This window comes from Colletotrichum orchidophilum (assembly GCF_001831195.1).
Source record: "Colletotrichum orchidophilum strain IMI 309357 chromosome Unknown Scaffold_33.1, whole genome shotgun sequence".
NCBI lineage: Eukaryota > Fungi > Ascomycota > Sordariomycetes > Glomerellales > Glomerellaceae > Colletotrichum > Colletotrichum orchidophilum.
Genome location: NW_019172989.1, coordinates 36,204 through 63,483, shown reverse-complemented (window position 1 = coordinate 63,483; position 27,280 = coordinate 36,204). Strand labels below are relative to the sequence as shown.

The following is a 27,280-nucleotide window of genomic DNA, read 5'->3' as shown; positions in this document are numbered from 1 at the left end:
CGTGCTATCGCAGAGCTCTTTCGTGTCATGTTGGAAGGGATTCTCTGCGGTGTCCAACTGGCCGTCTGACTCGCATTGGTCGCTGGCCCAGGTTGCTCACAAGGACTGGCCCGCTCAGGCGGTCCACAGCCATGGTCCGATTCCTCCGTATTACAGTTGAGGGCCAGTGACTGGTTGGCGACGCGATCGACCTTCCTCTACGGGAAGGATTGCCGCTACACCACACCTGGCACCGCGCCTGGTCATGTTAGAGGCTCTGACTTCGTTGTAGATATTTACTCCTCAAAATCTTTGAGACGTCCAACTTTTCCTTTTGTCCGTTCGTGATTCTCTTCTTGTCACTCTCTGGGTCGTCACGAACGACAATCGTTACAAGATGGCGCCTACCAAAACAGTTGACGACCGCAACGGCGACATCGAAGGCAGACCCGAGGAGGAGACGCCGTTGTTGTCCCACGACTTGCCATCCACAGTCGCTCCGAGCAAGAGTTACCAACTCAGAGTCATTGTTCTGGCAGTGACCTTCATTCTTATAGTGGAAGTTGGCGCCTGGCTTCAGGTCCCGCCTGCATATCAGCTCATGGAGAAAATCATCTGCCACCAACGCTACCCCGACCATATCATCTCGTCCGAGGACGACGACATATGCAAGGGCCCGGATGTACAGGGTGATCTGGCCATGATCAGAGGCTGGCAGAACTCGTTTGACTGCGTTCCGCGTACGTCTCGCTCTTCAATCCCGACTGTCGCTTCGGTCTAATTACGTCTGCAGCACTGCTCACCGCGATCCCCTACGGAGTTGTCGCGGATAAGTATGGCCGCCGGCCAGTCTTGTCCCTGGCCATGTTAGGTATCACACTGGAGCTTCTCTGGATGCTGCTACCGCGTGAGTATCGAATCGACCCCTTTCATGCCAAAGATATTGGCTAAGTGACGACAGTTCTATGGCCCGACGTCCTCCCTCTCTGGACAATGTGGTTCGGGGCAGCCTTCCAATTCATAGGTGGAGGCGCAGGCATGATTCAGGCCATGACTTGGACCATGATATCTGACGTAGTCCCCGTTTCCAACCTGTAAGGACTGTGCACTACCGATATCGTTTGCCCAATGGCTCACGTTTGATAGGACGGCGGTTTACTACAGAATCGGTGCCATCGCGCTCGTAGGAGAACTTGTAGTCGCGCCACTCAGCGCCTACCTCTTGAGCAAAAATCCCTGGCTGCCACTCACCGTCGGCATGGCCCTCTTGATCATTGGCACTTTCCTACCTCCCTTCATCCCGGAGACGCTGGACCTCCGCCGCGCCGCCGACCAAGAGGTCGAGCAGACGCTCCAGCGGTCCGAAGAAGACGCGAGGGACAAGCGCACGCTCAGGGAGCAGATTGTCTTCGCCGTGAAGAACGACATGGGTCACGTGTACAACTTTTTGATCAGGTCCAAGAGCGTGATTTACCTCGTGGCGGGTTTCAATCTCACAGTCATTGTCAAGTTTGTCAAGGTAGACATCATGTCGCAGTACGTGCACAACTTGTTGGGATGGTCTTGGGCGAAGGTGAGTATATTGAAATCGCCGTCTCATGTTGTCATCTCATGTTGTAAACCACGTGGGCTTCGTAGCTGACAATTCTTTGTAACACGGCAGGCAACACTCCTGGGAACCGTCTCAACGGTCACAAACATAGTCATGCTGCTTGTTGTTCTCCCCGCACTGAGCTGGCTGATCACCAAGCGGACGGGCGTTCATCCTTTGGTCCGCGACCTCTGGCTCACCCGAATGAGCGGCATCCTTCTGGCCATCGGCTGCTTCATGGTCGCCATTGCATTCGCGCCTTGGTTCTTGATTACCGGTACGTCTCTTCCCCCCCTCTCGACATCGGGCTGGCCCTCGACCTCAAACACACTGATTGCTGACGTTTTACGAAGCCCTCGTCGTCTTCTCAATGGGCACGGTTTACACAAACATTTGTCGAGCAATCCTCAACGCCGTCGTCGAGCCGCACACCATTGGTACTCTGAACACGGCCATCGCCTGGGTAGAGCAAGTGAGCTTGCTCGTCTCGGCCCCGGTAATCTCGGCCTTGTTGAAAGCCGGCAACTCGGCAGGTGGCCTATGGCTCGGTTTGCCGTATATGGCGGCGACTCTCATGGCTATCGGCGGTACCGCAATCGCTTTTATGTATCGTTTGCCCAGAGACAGGATCCGCTAGATATGGACTCTGTTCGTTTCTGGGAGGGATAAACACGATTTCTCGGAATGCATACCCATCAGAATATAGAAAGATGTACAGACTACACACGGCTCTTCTCAATTTCAATTTCGAAGACAAATCGAAGAACAAAGTTCTCAACTTTTGAAAAGTTGCTACGTGCAAGCTTTGGCCAGGGATATTTTTCCACATTTAGGATTGCTCCTGGTGGAGCGGGGCCAAAGCTGATGTCTTAGTCTCACTGGGCTTTCAGCGCCACCTGAGGTAGAAAGTTTCAAAGCCAGGATGTGTCTTTCCAGTTGTGACGACTTGGAGGTAGCATTGGCGGGCGAGATCATTGATCCTTCGCCCAATGAACACTTGCTGACCATTCCAGGTTGCATACCCGTATTCCCGGCCTTAACCCGCGCCGTCTGCTAAGGTACCTTACCGCCATAAGGTACCCAAGGGCTCATCTGATAACGATAAGAGCTCCAAACACCCCGAGCAGGACGCTGAGGGATAGCGGGGGTGGGGTCGCCGCATGATGTAACAGTGAAGCGAGCCAACGACTTTTTTGTGAGTAGCCGGCGAGGCAAACAGTTGCCTCCTGACACTCATCCACAAATTTCAACTGCTTTGTGTTACTCTCTAGGTACCCTCGCATTTGTAGGCACCAGTATACAGACTTTGTTGATAATACGACACGCACTTCACAAGCTCTCTGCCATCCTTCACTCCTATTCCGAGCGCAAGGGAGACGGCAACACACACCGCGCTGCCAGACTTTTTCCCATCCCCGCCCACCAACCCCGCCAACCTGCCCATCATAGGCCGCCGACGCCGCGACAAGCACCCCAAGGGCCGGCCCAACTCGAACCGGCCGCGCAAGAAGATGGGTAACGAGGAGTCCACGATGCTGGACGACAGCGTCCAGCCCAAGACGCTCGAGTCGCGCTCACTGGATGCCCTTGCCGACTACATAAAGTCCGGCGACGTCAAGAAGATTGCCGTCATGACTGGCGCCGGCATCTCCACTGCCGCTGGCAGTATGTCTCCCTCGACGATGCTTTGATCTCTAGATAAGGAGAAACCTAGAACGTGTCTAACAAACCCTCTCCCAGTTCCCGACTTCAGATCCCCCGGCACCGGCCTCTATGCCAACCTCGCCCGTCTCAACCTTCCCTACGCCGAAGCCGTCTTCGACATCTCCTACTTCCGCAAGCACCCCGAGCCCTTCTACTATCTCGCTAAGGAGCTCTACCCGGGCAAATTCTACCCGACAGTATCCCACGCCTTCATCGCCTTGCTCGCCAAGAAGGGCCTTTTGCAGATGAACTTTACCCAGAACATCGACTGCCTCGAGAGGCGCGCCGGCGTGCCCGACGACAAGATTATCGAGGCGCACGGGAGCTTCGCCACCCAGCGCTGCATTGAGTGCGGTGACGTCTTCCCCGCCGATCGGATGGAGAAGCACGTCCAAGACGAACATGTCCCCAAGTGCGATTCCTGCGGCGGGCTCGTGAAGCCGGACATCGTCTTCTTTGGGGAGGCGCTACCGGAGGCGTTCCGTAATAACACTCACCTACCCGCCATGGCCGACCTCATCATCGTCATGGGTACGAGTCTGTCGGTGTACCCTTTTGCCGGCCTGGCCGAGGCTTCCCGGTCTGGTGTCCCCCGGTTGTTGCTCAACAGGGAACGGGTGGGCCAGATGGGTCGCAGGGCTGATGACGTTGTCGAGTTGGGGACTTGCGATGCTGGAGTACGCAAGCTTGCTACTCTGCTTGGTTGGGGTGATGAGCTGGAGGCCCTTTGGCGCGGTATTGTGGGTGAAAAGGAGGCTGAGAGGCAGCTTGCATCGGCCGCCGGCGAAGGCGCGGACGATTTGGAGGAGGAGATCCGCAGAGTCACCGAGGGCGTCGACATCGCGCTCAAGCTCGATGACAATGAGGAAGAGGATGCTGCTGCGGAGCCTACCAAGGACTCTGAGGAAGTCGGTTCCCCTCTACGGCAAGACGGCGGGAGCGACACCGAGGACGCGCAGAATAGCATCCCCAAGGGCGTCGTCCAGAGGATGTCCAAGGCGATCCAGGGCCAGGAAGAGATTGGCACGGATATCAAGGATGATCGTGGCCGTGAGGGGAGAACGATCAATGGATCCGAGGGCGCACCGCAGGACGCCAAGGACTTCCGGGTTGAGGCCAAGAGGAAGATTCAGCTTGCGGCGCAGGGGGCCGCCACCCCTCTCGACGAGGTTGCAGTCATCTTTGACTCAACTGCGCCTGTGGCTAAGATGAAGCACGAGGACCCGAAAAGTGCTGATTTGCTGAGTGGAGTGTCTCGGTATGAGGAGACTTCCGCGCCTCCTGCCAGTATCGAGAAGGAGTCGTCCAGTGGCCAGGCTCAGCCTACCCCCGCTTCCACAACGGCCCAAGAAGCCTCGAAAACTGTGGAGAAAGTGAAAGAAGATGCGCCTTCATCGGGGGACGCAAAGTTTTGATTATTTTTACCAACGATACCTACTCTGACTTTCCCCTGGAAGTTGCGACTCACTCACACTTTTCACGTCAAAAATAGAGTCTTCATCTCTCGCCTATACCCACATTGCGTTAACTACATATGACGTTCCTTACATCTACAAGATACTTGTATTTTTATAACACATGGCAACTTTGACCTGCTCATCCTTATCTATGACAACATCCATACACTTTGCACATTCTGATATGGGTCTGCGTACCCTTGGAATAAGACTCAATATTCAACGATCTGTTCTTATGCTATGTCGTAAAAATGCTTAAATGCGCATCGTTGATGTTTTGAGAAACATCCTTGCTGCCATGTTACTATTTGCGCTCCCTAAATACAGAGAAAACCCTTTAGTCGGATAATCGTAGGTAGAGTAATTAAATTTAACAAGATGTGCGGTTTTTTCCATCTAGCGTTTCAACACCAACTGTTAAGGTACAACAATCTCTCGTATTGCAGAACTAGGTTTCTTACAGGCAGCAGAACAAAAAAATGGATAGAAAAGAAAAGAAAAGGCAGGGAAACATGAAAATAAAAAGGGGAATCGAAGAAAAGGTCAAGCAATTGGTTGAGTGTGGCACTTCGAGCACGACCAGGTTCACCTCAGTGGCTTCTCCCACTTACACCGCTCGGTCACGGCCACCTCCCACTATTGCTTGAAGACAAGAGGGAAGGAGAAGAGACCTAGTTACCTCAATTCAGCTTCCCAGGTAGTATTGACGACGTCGAGAAGACCTTCACGTGGAAAAGTCGAGCACCATTCGGAATACACAATAGTCCAATCTACTCGCTGCTCAAAGCTCAACTACTTCCCCATCGATGATGTTCCGTGCATTGATTGCTACCGAAGAAACAGCTCCATCCCGATGGTAAAACCATCGTAACCTCTTCTCATCGTCTAGGCCGAGACGCTTTCCACCTGATATCAAGCCATCCTTGATTTCTACTTACACGTTGAGATTCATTGAGGACGTAAACGCAGCGAAAGCGACTTGAAGCTAACTTTCCTCCCTCGGACACGTAGCCTCATCCCATTGAGACCTCCAGCATGTGAAGAAACCCGGCGGGCATCTCAGAGTATGCCTCTTCGGAGAGAGCGCCATGCACCGTCGATGCTGGTGCTCGAACTGGAAGTGCCCGCGCCCGCTATCGTAGTCGAGGCACATGTCTTGCATGAACCGGACGATGGGCACCGATCGGCAGCCGTGGTTGCCGTTGACGCTGGCCCTGCCGCCGTTGAGGTAGAACCAGGAGTCGGTCCTCTCGCACGATTTCGGGTCCCAGGATGTGCATCTTGTGTGTACGACCAGGTAGTCGGCGATGCAGCTGGTTGCGATGGCTGCTACGAGGGCAGCTAGATCGACACGCATTTTGGTTCTTTCTTTTTCTTTTTTTCTTGCTTTTTCTTTTACTCGGTGCTTGAGGGTCACTTTCTCTTCTGCTGTACTGGCACGGTCTGTCAGATTCCAACGTTGAATCTCCCAGTTGTTTAGTTATTGTCTTACCAGGTGAATTCAATATGTACGCATGTTTCAAGGTAAACGAGTCTGTGGTCTTTTGAAGATGGAAAGTCTGAGGAGAGGCCCCTTTGCTTTGAAAAAGTTCCACTACGGCACGTTGTGTTTGAAATGTCCTGAGAACCGTTTAGGATTGCTATTGAGTCCTAGAGTACCTTTTTGGCCCCGTCAATGTTCCATTTCACTCTTTGTGCAACGCATACACTTCGCTCGTTGTGGTACCTTGGTAGGTTGCGGCGGCGTCACTCATGCTGACGGTTGGTCGTGAAAAGTCTTGATTTAGAACTGCACGCTTTGAAGAGACTGTAATGAGCTAGTCTCTTATTATATAAGTTTGCTACGTCAGAATCATGGATACCATTCTCGATCTTTGGCTAACAGCAGCACGCAAGGGGCCAATGGCAGCCAAAGCATATCTCTGAGCGACTGTTAAAACAAACCCTTCGCAAAGTACTTTAAAGCTTGGTTGAGTAAGTAGTCTCATAAGCAATGATTGTCTATGCAACGATGATGTGTTTCTAAGCTATCTAATTTCACAACAAACAATGAATAGAAGCCATAAATGAAAATTGACTGATGACGTAGTTGAAGTGAAACAAGCTGTCTAGTTGATTAAGGTTCAGCACCATGTTGCACCTCATGATCTAGTCCACCGCGTCTTGCGTGACTCCATCATCGGAAAGTAGAAACTTTCTCTATCACGCGCGAGAGTAGTATCCATCCACCAACATCATTCTCCTGGAGAAGAACCCTCGCAGCCAGGAAATCAGTCAAGGCAGCGAAGGGAATCGTCAATATGACTCTCGCCCTGCTCAGAGCCAAAGCTTTTTCCTCTACCGTCTTCTCATCGCTGTATGGCCACTCGTGGCCCGAAGAAGGCGGCTTCACGTCCTTCGAGCTCAGGCCGCTGGCAATTTGGTCGCTTTAAACCTTGAGCCACTTGACGAGCGGCAAGAGGGCCGCAATATGCTGGTGCACCTTGCGACCTACCAGATGTCCCAGATGGACATATGCATGGCCACCTGCCACTGCTCGATCCTTGACCACCACGCGCTCCACGCGCTGCTCTTCGATGGCGACGAAGGCCTTCGTCAGGCTGGGCAGCTTCCAGACGCCGGCGCCGGCGGTAGCGGATTTCCCCCGGCCGACGAGATTCTATTCCTGAAGGACGTTCACCAGCAAGACGCAAGACCCAATGCAGCTGTTGCGGGATATTTCCATGATCAAGGCAGGGTAACGTCGAAGGATCTACAAAGATCTCATTCTCGAGGTGTAGCCTCTTTAGACTTTGCCACGTATTTGAACATATTCCGAACCCACAAAGCCGAGATATCAATCCCAGTCAATACAAGCCCTACAGGCAGTGATCCATTATACCAGAGACTCAGTAGACCATTTATACTTCTTGAGACGGTATCAGCAGCCAGTCAAGTAGAAGGGAAATTACGTCGAGGAGTCTCAAGAGATCTCAAGATGACACCAGCGAAGCTCCGTGCATTAAAGAGCAGAAGCCTTCAGACAGCAAGATTCAAACTCTCATCCTTCTAATCAATAATTCCGCAGGTTGACCTTGACGGGGAATCCATCTGCCGGGTGTGCTCCACCCCCGCCCTTGACTGCTTGATACGCCCTATTGCCGTTGACACTTCGAATACCGGATTTTGGATGAAGCTTGTCCCAGTCTTCGTACGCAGGCATGATGACGAACTCCCTCACGGTCATGGCCAACGCAACTTTTAACTCGATCATCGCAAGCGTCTGTCCGATGCAGTTGCGCGGACCCCACTCAAACGGCCGCCAGGCGCCTTTAGGGGGATACAACGGGTCTTCCGGGCCAACGAGCCAACGCTCGGGGATGCACGCGCCAGGATCTTTCCAGTATCTTGGGTTGTGATGTATCGCCAGGCTAAGAGTCCAGATGTTGCAGCCTTTGGTGGGGTGTACACGACCGTCTCCGTCGGTGATCTGAACGTCCGAACGTCCTTGACGCATCGCACCAGCGGGAGGAAAGATGCGAAGCACCTCTTTGATAAAGGCCGAAGTGTAGGGTATCTTGTTGAGGAGCTGCGGATCTTCGTGGATCCTACTCTGCGCCTGTGATGGGTCGTTACCGAAGACCTCGTCATGCTCTGATATGACACGCGCTACGATTTCCGGATTCTGAGACAGGAGATTGTAGCAATAGAGGAGGGTGCTGCTAGTCGTATCATGGCCTGCAAACAGGAAAAGCCGTACTTGAGGTATAATGATTTTTTTGATCGTCTGCTTCCTATCGACGCTATCCCTCTCGCTCAAGTCTTTATCGCCCAAGTCTTTGATGTATTCGTCGATGAATAGTGAAGCTATCGACTTCGAACGTTGTGTGTCGATTGGGTTTGTAAAGTTTTCAGAACGCTCGGCAAGTCTCTTGTCGATTTCTATAGAGATGTATTGGTCCAGTTCCTTCCCGTTGTGCCACAGAACGAGTGGACGGATCGTGAGGTACCTTTCTAATGGATTCAGCGGCTCGCGAAAAGACGTCCATTCGATTTGCTTACGGAGAGCTCCTGCTAAGGGGTGATCTTGTAACTGATGATGAAATCGGCTATCCCTACCCGCGATCATGTGTAAGCAACTTTCCAGAGATCATCGACTATGGTGAGAGGCCGCTACACTTACAGTACAACTGACCCGATGATATCAAAGGTCAACCTCAATGTTAGGTCCTCAAGTAATAACAACTCGCTCTTCTCGACCGCGCATTTTGCCAGAAGTTTCTTCCGGAAAATGGCCACTTCATCTGCAATAGCAGGCGCCAAACCCATCATATACCCGGCACTAAACCCCGGGTTGAACAGACGTCGCCAATGCTTCCACTCGTCTCCTTTCATTGTCAACAAGCTCCTTCCACCAGTTATCCTCTCGATGGGGTCGATGATGTCGATCCCTTTACCGAGAGCCAAGCTATCGAGCTGCGACGCTGCGTCGGCGTCTGCGAGAACCATCACAGTGCCACTGAAAGGCCAGAGACTCAGATAGAAAATACCGCTTGGGTAGTCTTCTGATATCTTCCACATGATGTTGTGGACAATGCTGTCTAGTGGCAAGGTTCCCATGATCCTTTTAATCAGTGGAAAGTGCCCGCCTAGGAAGGAATAGTCGGGTATTGGCTACAACGATTGTTAACACGGATCATCTGCGATCGAAACTATCTCCGCACCAATTCTGCTCCCTGCATTCGCCATATCGTCTGACGTGCGGCGTAAAACTTTGCAAGGAAGTAGAGTAGCGCCGCGAAGCATGAGGAAATTGTCATGGACCAGAGTCCTCCAACCATTGATAATGTTGACATAATGCTGTCGAATTATCGTCGACGTACTAAGAACTGAGTCACTCTTTAAGGAAGAGTCTTTCAATTCCAACCAAGTCTATGCGGATGAATTTGAAAATCGCAGAGGTTGGGCTGCACCGCTGCCTTGCTAGGTTGCTAGGAACATAAGGTGAGAAATCAAAAAGTTGTTGTCAGCAGAACGCCCATTTGGGGAAAGCGTCATCACAGGTAGCAGTTTAAGAAGCAACGTTTACTATTGAAAACCGCGTTTTCACCTAATCAGCCCTGCAGGCTGCCGTAAACGTCCCTGTGCCCCCCACAGCCGAAGTGAATATTATTCTTTTCCATCTTGCGATGCAGATAACGAGGTGTGCGTCTTATTCAATTTTGATAAATATATGTCCGACTCTTTCTTTTGTACCAATACTTTGCTTCACTCCCGCACCAAGCCATCAGTTAGTGTCGGATTGGAAGCCTAATTCGACCTCGAGTCAGCGCCAGCGCAGGGACCATCTGAGGGTCTCTATATCAGCGTTTGACCGGCGATCAGACTAACGGTTAAAACTTCTTTTTTCTATTTCATATAGAAATTAATATAAAAATAATTAACCCTTTATCATTATAATTCGATTAAATAAATCACTTTATAATTACGTAAACTAATATTAATTAATGATTTAACTATTATCGTAGATTAATAAAGCTATTATAAAAATAAAAAAAGCGACTTTTTAATACCGTATAAAATAAAAGAATCGCATTATTTTAATTTTTTATAAAAATCAAAAAAAAACGACTTTTTAACGTCGTATAGAATAAAAGATTTCCGATTTTTTAAACTTTTATTAAAAAAGAGGTATTTATTATATTAATAACGCCTTTAAATAGTTTATTAACAGAACCGGTTAAATTAACCGCCGACTATTAAAAAAATCCTTTTTTTTTATACTTTTTTTAATTTTAAAAAACCTTTTTTTTTTTACTTTTTTTTTTATTTATTTTTTATAATAAATACGTAAATCTATTTATTTTATATTTATATTAATTACGACCGGATTATATAATATTTATATTTATTTTATAACTTATAAAAATAAGCTTTTATTATATAACGATTAAATTAAAAAAAAAATCGAAAATATAAAATAAACTTTATAAAATCTTATTTAATTTAATTTCTTTTTTAATTTTTTTATTAACTTTTTAAATAAACAAATAAAATATTACCTTAACGACGATTTATAAATAAAAAATAAAATTATTATAAGATTTTTAAGTTTAATTAGCTTATTATAAGTATTTACTATATAAAAGTAATAAATATCTTTATAATTTAATAACAGGCGTTAAAAAAAAAGGCTAAGATTAAAATAATCTTAAAAAAAAAAAGATTAAAAACGGATTTAAAACGGTCTTTTTATACTTTTTAAAAAGAAATAGATTATTAAATAATAATAATTCGCTTAATAAATATATACGCCTCCTAGGTATTTATTTAAAAAGAAATGTACGTATTTAAAACGTTATTAAATTAATTATAATCTACCTTAATAAAATATAATAAAACCGCTTAAATTAAATAAAAAAAGTTTATAATAATTAAAAACGGTATTAAAAGCCTATTTATAAAATAAAAAATAAATATAAAAAATATTATAAAATAAACTTAAGGCGCGGGAATTAATTTAATTTTTAATAATAAGTTAAGCGACGATAAAAGGCTACCGCCGCTATTTTTAAATAAATTAAATTTTAATATATTAAAAGTTAATATAACGATCGTTTTAAATTTTAATATAAACTATAATACGATTTTAAATAAGTTAAGCTAGGCGTAAATAAAAATACTTATCTTAAATTAATAAATTATTATTAATATTTAGGCGTATTAAAGAAAATAATTATATAATAATATAAACGATTTTAATAGCGATTAAATTAATACGGCGCTACTATTTATAATTAAAATATATCGTAAATAAAACCTAGCCGAGCAAACCTTATTTTATTATATAATCGATAATTTAAATTATTAACTTAATAATTAATTTAAATTCGCAAATAAACGGATTATTAAAAAATTTAACGGATTTATTTATAATAATAAAGTCCTATTAAATTAAATATTAGCGAAGTAGCCTTATAAAACTTTTATAATAACGGTTTAAATAACTAATTTTTTAATTTAATTTAAAACGTAAGTTAATCGGGTAGTTAATCGATTCGAATAATTTACTTAGTAGATTAAAAAGCTTAAATTCTTATTTAAAATTATAAACGGAACTATTTCGGTTTTAAAATTTATATTAATTAAAAAGAAATTATTAAAAATAAAGTTATTATTATTTTTATAAACTTTTATTACGGCTAACGGATTATTAATAAAAATAAAGCTATTTAGCCTTATTTAATTAAATATAAATATTAAATTATAATTAATTAATTACGATTAACGTAATTTTAATCCTTTTTTTTAAATAAGCTATAAAAATTTAAATTTAAAAACGGTTAACGTACGGTAACTAACCGATTTATATAAAATCTTCTTTAAAAAAAGGAAGTACTTAGGGGGAAAATACGAGGTTTTATAAAAGACTTTAACTATATTCTATATTAATTATAAAAAAACTAAGATTTAAAACTATTAATATTATTTAATAATTATTATCGTTTTTATTAAAAAAGTTAAAGAATATTATTATTAAATCGTATATATAATAATCGATTAAAACGATTTTATTACGATTATTAATACCTTTCGAAGCCGTTTTAAAACTAATAATTAAAAAAAAGGGTTTTTTATTAAACTTAAAACCTTATTATTCGGATTAATAATAAAAGAAATAAAAGGTAAATTAAAGATAAAGATCTTTAAAAAGCTTATTTTATAAGTCGATAAAATTAATAAAACCTTATTAATAAAAAGAACCGACGAATAAAAAGTCGATTATTTATTAACTATAGTTTAATAAATTAATAAAATAAGATTTACTTTATAAAATTAATTTAATAATTATAAAGCGCTCTACGTTTAATTTAAAACCGGGTTTAATATCGAAATTAAAATATTTAAATAATAATAGTTTTAAATTAATAAAAAACCGTATTAATAATATTAAATTAACCGTATTTATAATAATAAAAAAAGAAAAGCTAAATACAATGCCCAATCGCAGGGTTAAAATAAAAAAATAGCTCTAAATAACCCTTAAAAACCTTTTATAATAAGGTTCCGTAGACTTTAAAAATACTATGTATATTAAAAAAAAGGCTATTAATCTAATAATTATTTAAAAAAAGAAAAAACCGAAATATATAAGCGATATAAAAAGGCGAAAGGAACCGCCGGTAAAACTAATTTAATTAAATATAATTAGTTCCTTATCGATTATAAAAGTAAATTATTTAAAATTATAAACTTTATTATAAGGTTTAAAAATATAAAAAATTTAACCGCTTACTTAATTAATAATAATAAAGATTTAAACGTTTTAAATAAAACTTAATAGCTTTATTTTATTTTATTAATAATTAACTATTTAATATTTAATAAAAAATAAGCCATAGAAGCTCTAAACGAATAAGCTTTTTTTTATAACTAGTTATAATTAGTTAATAAAGAGATTACCTAACCTCAAAACTCTTTAATTTAATCCGGGGTGAAAACTTTTTATTTTTAACTTTAAATAAGTAAAAAAAAAAGTAATTTTAAAAAAAAGATAAGTTTAATAGTAACGTTAAGACCTTTTTTATATAATTTAATTCATTAAATAAAAAGGATCGCGTAGACTTATTTTATTAATAATCGATATAGATTAAAAACCTTTTAAAAAATTATTTTAAATATAAAAGTTTTAAAATAGTTAATAAAAAGAGAAGGGTAGTTCTAAGTTTTAAAAAAGATTTATTTAACTAAATTTAATATCGCTAAGGCCGGTATTATTAAAATTATGTTTAGATTTAATAAATAAATCGTTAGGATCGGAATAGTTAATATTTAAACCTAATTCGGCACTATAATTTTTTATATATTACTTATTAATATGCCTTTTTTTTATATTTAATAAATATAGATCGCTTTAATATTATATTTAAAAACTTTATAAATAAAATTATTAACGGTAAGGCGTTTAAAATTATTAAATAATAATAAAGCTATATTTTTATAAAGCTTAAGACCGGTATTTTATCAATTTATTATTTTATAAAAACCGAACTACGGCGCTTTTATTAAAAGTTTAATTACTTATTAATTTAAAAGCTTTATACCTTATTTAAATAATTAAATAACGATATTAAAATTACGGTAATAAAATATTTAATTAAGTTTTATTATTAATATTAAATAAATATATAAAACCCGTGGCGATTTAAATTTAAAATTTATAATAAGCTTAATTTTAATTAAAAAATAATAATAAATATTTTCTATTTAAATAGCCGGTTAGTTTTTTATATAATTAATTTAATTATTTTTTTTAAATAAAGTAATTCTTTATTAATTTTTAAATAAAAACGGTTTAAGTAATATTAAAAGCGTAATAAATCGATACGTATTAAGGCTTATTTAATAATATATAAATTAATACCGGAATTAATTTTAAATTTATTAAATTTAGAAAAGAATATTAAATTATATAAAATTAAATTAAAAATAGTATTAGTTAAGGCTTATTATAATATCGATAAGATTAAATAAACTTATTAATAATTAAAAAGAGCGTTTAAAATTATTAAAAATAAAAGCCTAGATTTTATAAATAACGATTATTTATAAATAATATTAAAATATTATAACGATATTACCGGAATATAAAGTTTAATTTTAATATTTTTAATATTCGGATCGTATTTTAAAATTATTATTTTATTATTATCGTTACTCGATATTATTTAAAAAATATAAACGATTAAAAAAGTAATACGAATTTTATAAGATTTAAAAATAAAAAAGTAAGTTAATAAAGCCTTAGCGGTATATAATAAGCCCGATATATTATAAAATCTCGATATTTTATTAAACTTAAATATATAGGTTTAAAAAAATATTATAAATAAATAGACTGGATTATATAAATTAATCTTTATTAACAAGCGCTTTTATATAATTATAAAAGATCGAAATTAACTATTTAAAATCGTAATAATAGCGATTTAATTATATAATTAAATAAATAAAAAAATAATTTATAAAAAAAAAAAAAAAGTTAAAGGAGGTCGAATAATTATTTTTTATTTAAAAAGGTAAAGATTAAATTAATTAATTAAAAATCGTTTTTAATAAGATCGTCGTAATTAATAAATTAAATAATTAATTATTAAATCCGCCGCGGCAACGGCGAGGTCGGCTTTAGAAAAACTTAATTCCGTAGCTTTTTAATTATAACGGATTAATAAATAATTATACTAATATTTTCTATTTAATTAAAAAAAAATAGATTTTAAATTAACTTTTAAATTATAAAAAAAAAAGATTATTACTATAAAAAATAAGCCTTATAAGGCTTTAAATATTGTTAAAATAAAAACTTTATAAAATTAAAGTATATATCGCTTTATTTTATACGATTTAAATAAATACGTTAATTTATAAATCTTTAAGTTACGTATAATTTAAGAAATTAAAAATAAAGGAATTAATATATTATATAAGAAATCTCGTTATATAATTTAAAGATATAACGACGTTAAAAAAATAGAATTATTTATATAATTACCGACGGTTTAAAAAAGTAATTAACGGTTAATATTAGTTTTAATCCTTTCTTTTATTAAAAACGGATATTATATATAAAGTAAGGATATTATATAAATATATATTGTCGGATTGGAAGCCCAATTCGACCTCGAGTCAGCGCCAGCGCAGGGGCTATCTAAGGGTCTTTATATCAGCGTTTAACCGGCGATCTAACTAACGGTTAGAACTTCTCTTTTCTACTTTACGTAAAGATTAATATAAAAATAATTAACCCTTCGTTACTACGGTTCGATCGAATAAATTACTTTATAATTATATAAATTAATACTGATTAGTGGTTTAATTACTATCGTAGATTAATAAAGCTATTATAAAATAGAAGAGGCGACTTTTTAATACCGTATAAAATAGAGGAATTGCGCTATTTTAACTTTTTATAAAGACTAGAAGAAACGACTTTTTAACGCCGTACGGAATAAAAGATTTCCGATTTTTTAAACTTTTATTAAAGAGGAGGCGTTTATTATGTTAATAACGCTTTTGAACGGTCTATTGATAGAACCGCTTAAGTTAACCGCCGACCGTCGAAAGAATCCTTTTTTTTTATACTTTTTTTTAACTTTAAAAAACCTTTTTTTTTACCCTTTTTTTTTATTTATTTTTTGTAATAAATACGCAAATTTATTTATTTTATATTTATATTAATTACGACCGGATTACGTAATATTTACGTTTATTTTATAACCTACGAAATATAAACGTAAAATAAAAACATAAATAATAAACTACGTAATCTATTTAATTTTATAAAAGCGAAAAACGAGCCTTTATTAAACAATAATCCGATTAAAAAAGAGATTGAAAATATAAAATAACTTCGTAAAATCTTATCTAATTTAACTTTTTTTTAACTTTTTTATTACCTCTTTAAGTAAACGAATAAAATACTACCTTAACGACGATTTATAAATAAAAACGAGGCTATTATAAGATTTCTAGGCTTAACTGGCCTATTACGAGTACCTACCGTACGAAGGTAATAAATATCTTTATAATCTAGCAACGGGCGCTAAAAGAAGAGGCTAGGGCTAAGGTAATTTTAAAAAAGAGAAGATTAAGAACGGATTTAAAACGGTCTTTTTATACTTACCGAAGGAAAATAAACTATTAAATAGTAATAATTCGCCTAATGAATATATACGCCTCTTAGGTATTTATTTAAAGAGAAACGTACGTATTTAAAACGTTATTAAATTAACCGTAATTTACCTTAACGAAGTATAATAAAAACCGCTTAGATCGAGTAAAAGGAGCTTATAATAGTTAAAAACGGCGTTAAAAGCTTATTTATAAAGTAAAGGATAAATATAAAAAATACTATAAGGTAAACTTAAGGCGTAAGGACCGGTTTAACCTTTAACGATAAGTCGAGCGATAATAAAAGGCTGCCGCCGCTGCCTCTAAGTGGGTTAAATTTTAATGTGTTAAAAGCTAATATAACGATCGCCTTAAGTTTTAATATAAGCCGTAATACGACCTTAAGTAAATTAAGCCGGGCGTAGGTAAAAGTACTTATCCCGAATTAATAAATTATTACTAATATTTAAGCATATTAAGGAAATTAGTTATACGACGATACGGACGATTTTAATAGTAATTAAATTAATACGGCGCTATTATTTATAATCGAAATATATTATAAATAAAACCTAACCGAGCGAACCTTATTTTACTATATAATCGATAACTTAAATTACTAGCCCGACGATTAATTTAAACTCGTAAATAAACGGATTATTAAAAAATTTAATAGATTTATTTATAATAATAAGGTCCTATTAGACTAAACGCTAGCGAGGCAGCCTTACGAAACCCTTATAGTAACGGTTTAAGTAATTAATTTCTTAATTTAATTTAAAGCGTAAGTTAATTAAGTAATTAATCGATTCGAATAGTTTACTTAGCGGACTAAAAAGCCCGAATTCTTATTTAAAATTATAAACGGAGCTATCTTAACTTCGAAATCTACGCTAATTAAAAAGATATTACTAAAAATAAGGTTATTATTACTTTTATAAACTTTTATTACGGCTAACGGATCGTCGGTAAGAATAAAGCTACTTAGCCCTATTTAATTAAATATAAGTGTTAAATCGAAATTAATTAATTACGGCTAATACGGCCTTAATCCCCTTTTCTAAATAGGTTATAAAGATTTAAACTTAGAAACGGCCAGCGTACGGTAACTAACGGATTTATATAAGATTTTCTTTAAAAAGAGGAAGTACTTAAGGGGAAGGTATGAGGTTTTATAAAAAACTTTAACTATATTCTACGTTAATTATAAGAAGATTAAGATCTAAGATTACTAATATTATTTAGCAATTACTATCGTTTTTATTAAAAAGGCTAAGGAATATTATTATTAAATCGTATATATAATAATTGATTAAAACGACTTTATTACGATTATTAACGCCCTTCGAAGCCGTTTTAAAATTAATAATTAAAAAAAAGGGCTTCTTATTAAACTTAGAGCCTTATTATTTGGATCGGTAATAAGAGAGATAAAAAGTAAATCGAAAATAAAAATCCTCGAAAAGCTTATTTTATAAATCGATAAGATTAGCAAAACCTTATTAATAAAAGGAACCGATAAACGGAAAATTAATTATTTATTAATTACGGTCTAACGAGTTAATAAAATAAGATTTACTTTATAAAGCTAGCCTAATAAATATAAAACGCTCTACGCTTAACTTAGAACTAAGTTTAATATCGAAACTAAGATACCTAAATAACAATAGTTTTTAATTAATAAAAAACCGCACTAATAGCACTAAGTTAACTATATTTATAATAGTAAAAGAAAAGAAGCTAAATACGGCGCTCGATCGCAAGGCTAAAATAAAAAAACAACTCTAAACGGCCCCTAGAAGCCTTTTATGGTAAGGTCCCGCGGACTTTAAAAATGCTATGTATATTAAAAAAAGGGCTATTAATTTAGTAATTATTTAAAAAAAAAAAGAACCGAAGTATATAAACGATATAAGAGGGCGAAAGGAACCGCCGGTAAAACTAACTTAACTAAATATAATTAATTCCTTGTTAATTATAAAAATAAATTGTTTAAAACTATAAACCTTATCATAAGGTTTAAAAATATAAAAAATCTAACCGTTTATTTAATTAATAACGACGAGGATCTAGACGTTTTAAATAAAACTTAATAATTCTATTTTACTTTATTAGTAATTAGCTATTTAACGTTTAATAAAAAGTAAGCCGTAAAAGTTTTAAACGAGTAGGCTTTCCTTTATAATTAATTACGATTTATTAATAAAAAGATTACCTAACTTTAAAACTCCTTAATCTAATCCGGGGTAAAAACCTTTTACTTTTAACTTTAAATAGGCAAAAAAAAAAAGTAATTTTAAAAAAAAAATAGGCTTAGTAGTAGCGTTAAGACCTTTTTTATATAATCTAACCGATTAAATAAAAAAAATTACGTAGACCTATTTTATTAATAATCGATATAAATTAAAAACCTTTTAAAGGATTATCTTAAATACAGGAATTTTAAAATAATTAATAAGGGGAGAAAGGTAGTTTTAAATTTTAAAAAAAATTTATTTAGCCGAACTTAATACTGTTAAGGCTAGTATCGTTAAGATTACGTTCGGACTAAGCGAATAGATCGTTAAGATCAGAATAATTAATATCTAGACCCAGTTCGGTATTATAACTTTCTATATATTGCCTATTAATACGCCCTTTTTCTTATATTTAATAAATATAAATCGCCTCGGTATTACGTTCGAAAACTTTATAAATAAAATTATTAATAATAAGGTATTTAAAACCGTTGAACGACGATAAGGCTACGCTTTTATGAGGCTCGAGACCGGTATCTTATCGATTTATTATTTTATAAAAACCGAATTACGGCGCCTCTATCGGAGGTTTAGTTATTTATTAGTTTAAAAGCTTTATACCTTATTTAAATAGTTAAATAACGACGTTAAGATCGCGATAATAAAGTAATTAATTAAATTTTATTATTAATATTAAATAAACGTATAGAGCCTATGACGATTTAAGTTTAAAATTTACGACGAATTTAATTTTAATTAAAAAATAATAATAAACGTTTTTTATTTAAATAGCCGGTTAGTTTTTTATATAATCAATTTAGTTACCTTTTTTTAAATAAAGTAATTCTTTATTAATCTCTAAGTAAAAACGGTTTAAATAGCGCTAAAAATACGATAAATCGATATATACTAAGGCCTACCTAACGGTATATAAATTAATACCGGAACTAGTTTTAAATCTATCGAATTTAAAAAGAACGCTAAATCGTATAAAATCGAGTTGAAAATAATGCTAATTAAGGCTTATTATAGTATCGGTAAGATCGAATAAGCCTATTAGTAGTTGAAAAGAGCGTTTAAGATTATTAAAAATAAAAGCCCGGATTTTATAAACGATAATTATTTATAAATAGCGCTAAAGTATTATAACGATATTACCGGACCATAAGGTCTAATTTTAACGCTTTTAATATTTAGATTATATTTTAGAATTATTACTTCGTCGCCGCTATCGCCCGATATTATTTAAAAAACGTAAACGATTAAGAAAATAATATAAGCTTTATGGGATTTAAAAATAAGAAAGTAAGTTAGTAAAGCCTTAACGGTATATAACGGGCCTAATATATTGTAAAATCTTAATATCTTATTAAACTTAAATATATAAGTTTAAAGAAATACTGTAAATAAGTAGACTAAATTATATAAATTAATCTCTATTAATAAACGCTCTTATATAATCGTAAAAGATTAAAACTAACTATTTAAAGTCGTAATAATAGCGATCCGACCGTATAACTAAGTAAATAAAGAAATAATCTATAGGGAAAGAAGAGAAAAGCTAAGGGAGGTCGAATAGTTACCTTTTATCTAAGAGGGCGAAGACTAGATCGATTAATTAAAGATCGTTTTTAACAAAATCGTCGTAGTTAATAAATCGGATAATTAATTATTAAATCCGCCGCGACGGCGGCGAGGTTAGCTTTAAAAGAACTTAATTCCGTAACTCTTTAATTATAACGGATTAATTAACGATTATATCGATATTTTTTATTTAGCTAAGGAGAAAATAAATTTCGAATTAGCTTTTAAATTATAAAAAAAAAAGATTATCACCGTAAAGGGTAAGCCCTATAAGGCTTTAAATATTGTTAAAATAAAAACCTTATGAAATTAAGGCGTATATCGCTTCGTTTTATACGATCTAAATAAATATACTAATCTATAGATCTTCAAATTATATATAATTTAAGAGATTAAAGGTAAAAGAACTAATACGCCGTATAAAAAATCTCGTTACGTAATCTAGGGATATAACGACGTTAAGAAAGTAGAATTACTTACGTAATTGTTAACGGTTTAAAAAAGTAGCTAACGGTTAATACTAATTTTAATCCCTTCCCTTATTAAAAACGGATATTACGTATAGAATAGGGATATTACGTAAACGTATACGTAATCCGCTACTAATTTAATATAAAAAATCTTTACTTACTTCCTAAAAAAGATAACTAGTAAATATCTAAAGGGTACGATTATCGAAGTACTTAAACTATTATATAGGCTAATAGAATCGGGAACTTATTAATAGGCGACCTATTACGATTTCTATATTAAACAGCTAAATATAATTACGTTAACTTACGATCTATACTTATTAATCTTTAATTACTTAAAAAGACCTTATAGGATCGTTAATATATAAACCGACGATACGCTAGGCATATTTAATATCGAATTTATATAAAAAAAAAATAAAAAACTTAAAAAAACTAAATTTACCGCTAAATTAAAAAAGATCCTTACCGCTAACTATTTATTAACGTTTAATAATAAGATCCTTACGATTAAAAGCGATACCGTCGTTTTTTATTAAAAAAGGTAAAAAAAAAAGATTACCCTCGTTAATTTTATATTATATAATTAATAAAAAAGATATTAAGCAAAATAAATAAAAAGATCGTATATTATTAATATTTACTAACTAAAAATAACGTTTAATATTATAAAAATAGCGTAAGCTACGGATCTAACTAAAAAAAACGTTACTACGCTAAATAAACGGCTAAACTAATAAATAATAAACTTAGATCGCGGGCTAACTTATTATCCACTAAATTTAACCTTTATTAAACTCTACGTCTTTATTAACGGATCGTTTATAAATAATATAAATCTAACCTTTTAACTCGGATATATCATTATTTTAATAAACGAGGCTATAAAAAACGACAAATTTATAATATACGATAATATCGTCTATTATTTATTAATTAAAAATAAAAAAATAATTAAAAGCGTTTTAATTTTAAAAGTTTATAAGATAATTAACGGCGTCGACCTTGCCTACGCGATCTCTATTACGTTTAAATAAATTACGAATCGATTAACTTTACTTATAATATTAACAATCGTTTATACGAATTCTTATTTATTATATAAATACCTCGTTAAATTAAATATTATTAAAAAAAAAAGCTAATAATAAATATTATAGCCTTACGGTAATCGTACGAACGACATAAGATTCTTAAGATTCGTTAAATTAATAGCGAAAATAATTTAGTAAACGTTTTTATTAAACAGAACCTAAACCTAGGTCTAAAACGATTTATTAACAATAGAACGATTATAATACGTATAAAAGGATAGGTTATATAGAAAAGGCCTATGAAAGAAGCGGAAAAGGAATTATAAATACTGTTTTTATTAGCGTATTATACGTTATTACGAGATTATCGAATTACCTTTTTAATTATACGAGATTAATAATAAAAGAGAGATAGTTAGTATCGGATTAGAAGCTTAATTCGACCTCGAGTTAGCGCTAGCGTAGGGGCCATCTAAGGGTCTTTATATTAGCGTTTAACCGGCGATCTAACTAACGGTTAGAACCTCTTTTTTCTACTTTACGTAGAGATTAATATAAGAGTAATTAACCCTTCGTCACCACGGTTCGATCGAACAAATCACCTTGTGATTACGTAAACCAACATATACATAATTTATTATTAATTTAATATAAAAGTTCTTTATTTACTTTTTTAAAAAAATAATTAATAAATATTTAAAAGGTATAATTATCGAAATATTTAAATTATTATATAAGTTAATAAAATCGAGAACTTATTAATAAGCGATTTATTATAATTTCTATATTAAATAGTTAACGTATATATATAGCGAGTCGTTTATTATAGCGAGTCGCCCACTTTCCTTTCCTTCTATACCTTTTATCTTAATAACTATTTTTCTTTACGTACGATTATAAATTCTTTTTTAAATAAAAGTCGTATTATTTTTATATTTTAAGTTATTAAAAAAGACTTAAATTTATCTGTACGAAAAGTAGCTTTTATTTATAATATCTTAAGAATAATATTTTATAACCGACGCGCTGGCCTATTATTTTAATATAAAATTCATACGAATTTAAAAAAAATAACTTTTTTAAAAAAAACCGTAATTTTTAAATAAATTATTAACTTAATTAATTAAGGATTTTTATTACGATTTAATAACGTACGAAATATAACCGATTACTTTTTTATTAAATACGATACGACGCATATTAAACCGCAATAAATAAAAAACTTTATACGACGTTAATTATAATTAAAAATATTTTTTTAATATAGAATTGATTATTAAAGGGTATTAGTTAAGGATCTTATAATTATCTAAGCTTAGTTTACTTTTATATAAAATACGATTACGAAGTACGGAATATACGATTATAATATTTATAATTTTAATAAGACGAGCTTTTTAATAAAAATATTTTCGTATATAAAAGTTATTATAACTTTTAATTATTATGGAAAGCTTTATATAAAATAGCTTAGTAATTAAGAATAGGTTTTTATTATTTAAAGTGTATATGCGGATAGCTAAGCGCTATTTCCGTACGTTATTATAAAAGGTAAATATTACTTTTTTTTATAGTATATTAATAGTTAATTTCTTCCCGAATAGCGTATTTACTTTAGCGAAAATGGATAGATTATAAATAAAATCGGTTTAGATTAGCTAAAGTATTTTAAAAAATATATAAAATCTCGTACGAAGGGTGTTAAATAGCTTTTAATTTTTAAGAATTATAATAGTTATAAATCGATTAAATTCGATAATTATTATAAAAAACGTAGTATTATCGCTTTTTATATACCTCTTTATTTATCGTACGAGCTTTAGCTTTTTAATATTGGTTATTTTAGTTTATTAAAGGCTTTATATAATAAAGAAATTAAAAAGATAATACGGATATAAATTACGTATATTACTAAGGACGATTTTTTTTTTGCTTTTAAAATAGCTTTTTTTATTTTAATAAGCGAAGAAAACGTACGAGCTAATTTTAAATAAGCTAGAATTATATTTTTTAATTTAAAAGTAGTTATTTCCTACTTAGATTTTAAGCTAAAAACGCTAATATTATTTAATTTATATTTAAGTAGCTAGGGCTCTTAGGACCTAAAGATATTAATTATAATATATAACGCCGTACAAAGCTTTATTTTACTTAAAAAACGGATTTATAATTATTAATATAGCTTATTAATATATTTATACAAAGTTATTAATTTATAAACTAAAAGTATTAATAAGTTAATATATAAATTAGCTTTTATTAAAGTTAAGTGCTGCGGGCTTCGTATAGTAAATAAGATATTAAATAAGCGCCGGAGGGCTAAAAAAATATAATTACGTTTTAAAGGCTTATTTAATATTATTAAGGCTGAGGTAATCCAAGTAAAAAAGGGGGTTATTAATGTTAAAAGCGAAAATATATATTAAGAGGATGCTCGTACGGAGGGGGTTAAATTGCATAAGCAGTAATACGGTAATTACGGAAAAATTAGATATAATATATAAATATATTAAGTAATTTAGGAGACCTCTAAAGAAGAGGCTAATGAGTAGTTCTAATTAATTTTATACAATATAGCTTAATTAACTTATATAAATAATAGGAGGGTATTTAAAAGTGGGCGACTCGCTATGATGGGCGACTCGCTATGTATATATATTAAGTATAATTATATTAATGTTACGGCTAGCTAGTCGTAATAAGGTTTATATTAATAGAAGTCGGGGCTACGATATTTATAAATAGTAGTCGTCTTTAAAATAGCTTTAAAGAAGCTATTATCTATAAGTCGTTAAGTAAGAAGGCTTTAATAATCAATTATAGTCTTATTAATAAAGTTTTTAATAAAAATAGTTAAAAATAATCGTTAAATTTAATATAAAAATTAATTATTAAAAAAGCTATAGAAATTTATCTTTAAGCTTAGCTTAGGCTATCCTATATATAAATCTTAATCGTAAATATATTTTTTATAATATCTTATTTATTATTATTTAATCGTTTATTAAACGGTTATTTATTTTATATTTTTATAATTGCTTGTTTTATTTATTTATAAGCGTCTGTTTTTTATTTTATTATATGATTATAGTTATATAATTTATTTATAATTTTTTTGTTTTAAAAAGGGCCGTTTAAGTTTTTATTATTATATATATAATATAATAGCCGCCGTAAGTTTTATAAAATAGGGCCTTAGTTTAATAATACGTATTAAGTTATAATATTAACTTTTTTTTTTAAAAGTCTAGTTTTTAAGTTTATAAATAAGTTATTTATTTTTAAATTAAAGAATTGTTAAATATTTTTATTAAAATGTATTAACGCTATATTAAATTAAATCGAAAAATCGAAATTATAAATAACTATATTTCGTCGCCGTTTATTATATATTATTCGTTTTTTTAATAAAAATATAAAAATAATACCGTATTTAAATTATCGTTCTCGGGGTATTTATTACTTAGTTTTTTTTAATTCCGATATTTACGAAATATATTATCGTTTAAATATTTTATACGATATTTTTATTAATATTATTTATATTTATAAGTTTTTTAAAGATTATTTTTTATAAGTTTTAATTAATAAATATAATAAATCGTTTAGTAATAAAGTCCGATCGTTTTAATTATAAAGAATAAATAAAAGAGTCGCGGTTTTAAAAAAGGGTTATAAAATTATAAAAAAAGGCTAAGGCTTATTAAAAGGCTTAGGTTAAATTAAATAAATCGTTATTTAAATTAAAATACCTTTGTTTTTAAAAGTAAATAATATTTAAAAAAAGTCGTATTATATTAAAAGAATTTCTTAAGGATATTGAGAGTGTTTTTTTAATAACCCGGGAGGTATAAGCTAATAATATTTTTAGTATTATTAATTAGGACGCCGTAATAATTAAGAGTATTAAGTTTAAATTTAATTTTAATATTCTTTAAGAAGTTATTAAGAGTTTTAGAGGTTCGTAACGGGTTCTTATATATTATTTTCGTATTTATAGTCTTTTTATTTAATAAAGTACTTTTCTTAGTTTTTTTTAATTCGGTAGTCGATAACTTACTCGATTTCGTATTTTAATTAATTAAGTTTAATAATAATACGATCTTTAATATATAAGTTTTTAAATATTAACTTTAGGAATAAGATATAAAAGACTAAATAATATCGTATTATATCTAAAAGTTTTAATTTAAAATTAATTAATAAAACTTTTTTAATAATTTTAAAGGGTTTAAGTTTTTTATAATCTAATTTATTATTTAATCGCTTTATTTTAATATTATAGCGAAGGAAATATACGCTATTTCCTTTTTTTAAAATTAATCTATTAATTTTTAATTTATCGGCGTATTTTTTTATACGCTATTATATAAACTTAAGGTCTAGGGAGGCTTTTTTTTAGATTTTTTTAAGTTTATTTACGTTTATTATGGCTTTTATAGTTTATAGTCCTTCGCGTATTTCTTTATATATAGTTAATTAGAATCCGTAATTAAGGTAAAAAAGGGATTTTTTTATATTTTTATTAACTACGCTATTATATATAAACTAGGCTATTAATAGTAATATTATTTAATTATTTTAGTTATAATTTATATAGTAACGGAGGTATGTTTTGAGAATTTAGTTAATCTTTTTTATTTATTTATTAGTTTATAGATAGAAAGAAGTTAATAGTTTATAATCTATACTAAGTTATGAAATTAAAAATCTTTAAAACTTAGCGGTAAATAATTTATTTCTATCGGATATTATTTTTTTAAATAAACCGTAGTTAATAATAACTATTTTAAAAAAAGTATATATTAATTCCTTAGTATTATTTACTTTTTTATATAGTATAAAATAGGTAAACTTAATAAGTCGGTCGACGATAATTAAAATATTATCGTATTATATATTCGTTAATAGCTTTTTAGACTTTAGTAGTTTAACGATAAAGTCTTAGGAGATTAAATATTATACTTTTAAGAGTATTAATAATAGTTATAGTTTTTTATAAGGTTTATAAAGGCTATTTTTGTTTTTTTTATAAATATTGTAGTTTTTAATAGCTTTAGTAATTTCTATTTTTATAGCGGTTTTATCGTAATATTAATGAATCCGTTTCTATATTTTTGTAATACTTTAGTGACCGTATATTTAAGTATTATAAACTTTTATAATAAGCTTAGGAATTATTTTTTTAAACGGGCTAGTATTAACTTTTTTAGCTATTATAAAAAGTTTTATAATAAGTATAAGATTACTGTTTATAACGGGTAGGTTAACTAAGTATAAGAATAGTGCTCTCGAAAGGTAGGTCTCGTATTAAATAGAAGTTAAATCTTAGCCTTTTACTACTAAGTAGCGAGAAGCTAATTAAAAAAAGCCCCCTTTAGCTAAAACGGGGCTTAAATAATTTATAGCGTTTTACACTATACTAACCCTATAATAATTATACCTGTTTAAAATAATTATTTTTAATTAACATATAAATCTTTTAGCGTAGCGGAAAATCCCTTAATTAATTAGCTAATCCCTTAGGACTTAGTCGCTAAATATTCTAGTTATTTAGTAATTTATATAAATA

General features: G+C 32.9%; 3 protein-coding genes across 3 annotated transcripts; 1 reads left to right on the top strand and 2 right to left on the bottom strand.

The window, feature by feature from the left end:
• Positions 1 to 376: 376 nt before the first annotated feature.
• Positions 377 to 4,689, top strand: CORC01_04874 (Sir2 family protein; the record flags this gene model as incomplete). The annotated part of the gene is made up of 8 exons (XM_022616521.1): positions 377 to 719; positions 773 to 886; positions 941 to 1,073; positions 1,144 to 1,552; positions 1,643 to 1,847; positions 1,924 to 2,176; positions 2,907 to 3,235; positions 3,311 to 4,689. The coding sequence occupies 8 exons, from the start codon at positions 377 to 379 to the stop codon at positions 4,687 to 4,689; spliced, it is 3,165 nt and encodes a 1,054-aa protein (XP_022476883.1).
• Positions 4,690 to 5,716: 1,027 nt separating this feature from the next.
• On the bottom strand, positions 5,717 to 6,088 carry CORC01_04873 (uncharacterized protein; the record flags this gene model as incomplete). Its single annotated transcript, XM_022616520.1, has 1 exon — positions 5,717 to 6,088. One exon carries the CDS (start codon positions 6,086 to 6,088, stop codon positions 5,717 to 5,719), a length of 372 nt encoding a protein of 123 aa, XP_022476882.1.
• Positions 6,089 to 7,783: 1,695 nt separating this feature from the next.
• On the bottom strand, positions 7,784 to 9,566 carry CORC01_04872 (AflN/verA/monooxygenase; the record flags this gene model as incomplete). Its single annotated transcript, XM_022616519.1, has 3 exons — positions 7,784 to 8,825; positions 8,894 to 9,384; positions 9,435 to 9,566. 3 exons carry the CDS (start codon positions 9,564 to 9,566, stop codon positions 7,784 to 7,786), a joined length of 1,665 nt encoding a protein of 554 aa, XP_022476881.1.
• Between the last annotated feature and the right edge of the window lie 17,714 nt (positions 9,567 to 27,280).